The 5,310-nt window shown below is 40.3% G+C and overlaps 1 protein-coding gene across 1 annotated transcript; it reads left to right on the top strand.

The window, feature by feature from the left end:
* The first annotated feature begins 2,037 nt into the window (after positions 1–2,037).
* On the top strand, positions 2,038–3,923 carry LOC116399221 (mastermind-like protein 1). Its single transcript, XM_031876194.1, has 2 exons — positions 2,038–2,460; positions 3,519–3,923. The coding sequence occupies exon 2, from the start codon at positions 3,526–3,528 to the stop codon at positions 3,835–3,837; it is 312 nt and encodes a 103-aa protein (XP_031732054.1). The 5' UTR covers positions 2,038–2,460; positions 3,519–3,525; the 3' UTR covers positions 3,838–3,923.
* Positions 3,924–5,310: the final 1,387 nt, after the last annotated feature.

Below are 5,310 nucleotides of genomic sequence, written 5' to 3'. Positions count from 1 at the left end.
CCCCCCCCCCCCCCCCCCCCCGAAGCTTTCAGCTGCATCTCTTGGTCTTCATCCAGCGATGGAATTTGCCAAAAGATAATTCGTGACAGAAGTGTCAGTTTAGCAAATTTTGATCTGCTGAAGACTGAGATGCAGGTGAAAGCTCCAGTTAAAAGCTAGTAAGTGGACCTTGAGTGAAGGCAAAGCGATAAACCCAACATATCAAACACGCAGAGTCGGCCAATCACAGAAGAAACAAACCACCAGGTGTCGCCAAAATAAAACCAGAGCTGAAAATCTTTAACTAGTTTTGTTTTCATCAATTTGACGACCACAGAGTTACAAGTCACAGTAGTTTAGACTGTAATCATCACCTCTGACCTTTCCTCTAAACGTCAACATCGGGACAAAACCTTCTGTCGTGAGAACACGCGAGGAATAATCATCAAGTTTGTAAAGATCCTGAATTATGTGTTCTTTTTTTTATTTTTTATTTTTTTGTTCATCCTGAAATCCTTTTAAGCGTTATTTATAATGCAGAAGAAACTACAAACTCCTGATTTTCTACTTCTGTGACCAAGCGAGAATCATTGTGTGGCATCAGTGTACAGCTTTGGAGAGCTTAAAAAAAAAGAAATAAAAATACAAAAGCTGGATTTGTGAGTCTTGAAGGTGTTTGATAAAAAGAGAAGTAACTCCACGAGTCTTGTTCCCTTTGATGTGTCCTCTTTGTGTCGTACGTTTTCTGTGGATTTTAAATTCAAGTCAGGATTCTTGTTCAGCCTGCTGATTGGCCGATGGGGATGATAGTGGGTGGGTCTCTCTGGCTGTTGGTGAGGTCAGATTTTGGGGGGCTTGAGGTGGACTTGGAGGTCCATAACCTTCATTTTATTTTTTTTAATTTTTTTAGGGTAAACGAGAGCTAGTTACATGTTGGCTGTGAGCTCTGCTGCGTGTAGTCGTTGTTCTTTGAGGTTGAGCGGCCTCCAGCAGCAGTGTTGCGTTCACCATCCACAATGTTTCAGCCATACTCTTCTTCGTCTCCTTTTTAATGTGGTTTTGTCTCAGAGTTATCTCTTTGTGTCTGGCTGAAGCTGAACAGACTGTAGACTGAACACTGTATCTGCTGGTAAACAAACTTCACGTGACTCTGTAATTCTGTACCTTATTTGTTGACATTGTGTTTTCAACTATAACGGTCGGTCCTGCAGCCCTGTTTCTGATGTACACACTATGTAGAGAGGTGGACTAAAAGGTCCAACGTTGAATAGAAATACTGTGACGATGCAGCCGAGGTGTGTGTGTGTGTGTATGTGTGTGTGTGTGTGTGTATGTGTGTGTGTGGACACGCAGTCAACTTTTGTTTTGATGAATAAAAAGGCCAAACGGAAACAGAGGCAGAACGAGTGCTTAATTATTAATGTGACTTTCATTCATTTCTTAGAAAGAAGACTTTTCCCTTTAAGTCCTTATGAAAAACTACCAAAAAAATCAACTTAATATACTTATTTTGAAAAGGTGTCATTATGCTGCAGTAAGTCCTTAATTCAAAATACTACGTCATTAAGATAAGACGGGATTTTATTAATCACGAAGGAAATTATATTACAACAGAAAAATAGTGAAAAACAAGAATACAATTATAAATGTGTTTGAACAATAGAATAACAATTAAGTTTAAAGAAATAATTAAATAAGAATAAAAAGTTAAATACAACAGATTAAATAGAGTTAATATATAACATGTATAAGAAATTATATTCAATGGAAACTAACGGAAAAGTAATATTCAGAGATATATTGTAGTTGTTGAAAAAGTATAGTTATAATGCAGAGATTAATAAAAATATTGCACGATGTTAAATAGTTTATTATTATAGTAATATATTTATGTTATATAATGTATACATTGTATATTATGTTATACATTGTATATTATACATTTTACATATGATACATTTTATATATGATATATTATATATTCATTACGCATTCATTACACTCTGTTGTACGTTAAGTATTCCTCGCTCTCTATTGGCTATCTTATCCTGTCAATCACCGGTGAGGTGGGAGCAAGGACATTCCTCCTGTCGCTGATGGGAAGAAAAAAAAAGAGAAAGTTTCCAAGATGGCGGAGTAGCCTTGCCTGTCCGCTGGAAAACAATAGAAGCAGCACCGACGCGTTAGCAGCGTTAAACCCGTGCTAACTGGACTGAAACCGCTCTAAAACCACACATATCCCGGCTCGGGCTCGGGTTAGGTGGGGAGGAATATCCGCACCGGGAGAAATTTACAGAAAGAATGATGTTTTTATTTAAACGTTTCAGGCTATTAGCCACCTAGCATGCTAGTAAAAGCTAGCTAACTGGTAGCCAAAAACATAGTGTTAGCAGCTAACGGCTACAAGGAGGCGGAGGATCAGCTGTTTACTAGACAGACAGATGCTGTAGGAAGGAGCGGACAGACAGCGACGCTTTCACAGTAAGTCAATTTAAATGAGATTAAATTATCTGGGGAAGTCTTGTCGTTTTGTTTTCTCGTAAGTGTTAAATACTAAAAACACAATATGGGTTTCGTTAGCCAAGTTTGTGAAGTTGTTAGCCTAGCACTAGCCAGCTAAGCTAACTAGCTGCTAACCAAAGCTAACTACTTTTTTTAATACTCGGGAGCAAAAAAATAAAGAAAGTTTCAGACAAGCTGCAGACCCGTTACGGTGACGCTAGCGTAAACAAACGCATGTAAGTGTAGCTAGAGAGCTAACGCGAGCGAGCTCCAAAAAATATATATAATCTAATGATTTTAAAGGAATTCTCGACGCTCCAACTTTGATTTTTTTTTTTTTTTTTTAGTGGAGGAATGTTGCTAACTTAACTTAGCTCACAGGGAGTTAGTGTGATAGCGAGAGAGCACACTGGTTCATTTATATGAAAGTAGTGTAATTGTATTAATTACATAAAAGTAGCTTTGGTTTGTTGTTTTTTTATATATACCGCAGAGATTAATCAGAGGTTTCTCTGGGTTAAACTCGGGCGTAATGTGGCTCTAACAAGACTCCAGTAGCTCTGTTTTTATTCTTTTATTGACACAGCAAGTTAAACGAGCTGTTGTATTTAATCAGAATATAGTGAGTAAAAAAAACCTTAATTTTCCGTTTTTTGGCAGTGTGACTGAAGGCCATTAGCAAGACAAAGGTCGCCTCCATGGAGCCAGTACGGGAGTCTTTGTAAAGGGAAGGGGGGGTGTAGCAAGAAAAAGTGCCCAAAAATCAGCATTAGGGGGAGTATAGTGAAGCAAAAAAAGAGCCCAAAAAAACAGCATAAGGGGGAGTATAGTGTAGTAAAAAAAGAGCCCAACAATCAGCATTGGCGGGAGTATAGAGTAGCAAGAAAAGAGCTCAAATATCAGCATTAGGAGTATAGAGTAGCAAGAAAAGAGCCCAAAAATCAGCATTTTTATGGACGAAACCTGAGTCGGGGTAGTTTTTTTTTTCTTCCTTTTTATATATTGATGATGGCGGATTTTGTTACACCGCGACACAGCGCGGTGATGGAGAGGCTCCGCCGGAGGATCGAGCTCTTCCGGCAGCATCACAACAGCTGCGAGAGCCGCTACGAGAACGCGACGCTGGAGCGGCTGGAGCTCGAGAGGCAGCAGACCTTCGCTCTGCACCAACGCTGCTTGCAGGCTAAAGCTAAGCGGTCCAACAAGCACCGGCAGACCCAGCCGCAGGCCAGCGGAGACCAGGCCGGGCAGAGAGCACCGGGTGGAGGTGGAGGTGGTGCAGAGCTCGGAGAAAGCGGAGGAACGACGGCGGAGCAGAGCCGGAACAGCACCCTGATAGCGGTGAGTGAGCTCTGATGGACACGGATGTTGGAGCTTGAACGCACCACAGCACTGACTCCTCTGGTTGTACAGAAGTCTATGAGAAAATGACTCTACTTCTCTCTTGATTTATTACCTCAGTAAACATTGCAAACATGAGTTTATGGTCTCAATCTCTAGTTTCAAGTCTTCTCCAATACAGCATGATGTTCATTTAGTAAATTATTGCATTACAGTCATTTAGCAGACGCTTTTATCCAAAGCGACTTACAATTCCGATTCTATTCATACACCGTAGGCTACGGGAGCTATTTTGGGGTTAAGTGTCTTGCTCAAGGACACATCGACATGCGACTAGCAGAGCTGGAGCCGGGGATCGAACCGCCGATTCTCTGATTTGAAGGACGACCCAGCTCTCCACTTATCCACGGTCGCCAAGCCAGCTCTTCTTCCCCTGGTCTCCTCATCTATTTGTCTCCTGCTCTCTTCATCCCTTCCTCTCCTCATCTCCTGGTCTCTTCATTTACTTGTCTCCTTAGCTCTTTGGCTACTCCTCTCCTTGTCTCCAAATGTCCTTGTTTCCTCGTCTACTGGTCTCTTACTCTCCTCTTCTCCTTGTTTCCTTGTCTCTTCACCACAGGCTGGTGGTGCATTAATAAACCAGGAGGAACAATCAGGGGCAGTTTCAATCAGATATTTGGTATTTTACAGATTGCTTTTTAATCAGGAATGTCACTCTGACTCTCAGAACAATACTATCACAAAAGGTTTCTCGTGTTATATGTGACCAGATATCAGTGGAGGGTGACATGGTACAAATAGTGAACTCCTTTTTTAAATAGTGAGATTAAAACAGCAACGTCCTTCTAGAGATAATCTGGTTTACTGTTATTGTTGAAAGGAGACTTTTGAAGGTCTCTTTTGCTGTTTATTAAGTAATTTACATTGCAGAAGTGTCAGAAGCACAGTTTTTACATGACTAAATATTAGAAAGTCAACAATACAACAGCACAAATCAGACCCTCGTAATGACTCAACACCTCGATAAAATAGTCTTATTATAATATAATATTGGAATAGACCGATGTTAGCAAGGTGCACCTAATCGTGTTTATGTACTTAAATATACAGCGAATGATAACCTAAGAAGATCACTTTTAATTTTAAGTCCAAATCATATCCAATCCATATATTATCTAACTTCACATTAAAGTGTGTACGACTCAAAAGCAAGAGAACATTAGGTCGTAAACAAAGTACATTTTTGGCTTGATTATCTAAAATAAATCTGAATATTTGATTCGTGACATTTGTTTGGAATCTTGTTCCGTTAGTTTGTGGCGCTGTTAAAGATCAGATAATAAAATCCTGTGACTGCTGGTTGCTTTCAGATAACACTGACCACTGTCTGTGCTGAAGCTCCTATTGGTTGAAACCACTGCTCTCTCTCTCTCTCTCTCTCTCTCTCTCTCTCTCTCTCTCTCTCTCTCTCTCTCTCTCTCTCTCTCT

Source organism: Anarrhichthys ocellatus, unplaced genomic scaffold, assembly GCF_004355925.1.
Source record: "Anarrhichthys ocellatus isolate YVR2014 unplaced genomic scaffold, GSC_Weel_1.0 scaffold105, whole genome shotgun sequence".
NCBI lineage: Eukaryota > Metazoa > Chordata > Actinopteri > Perciformes > Anarhichadidae > Anarrhichthys > Anarrhichthys ocellatus.
This window is presented reverse-complemented; position numbering and strand designations above follow the sequence as displayed.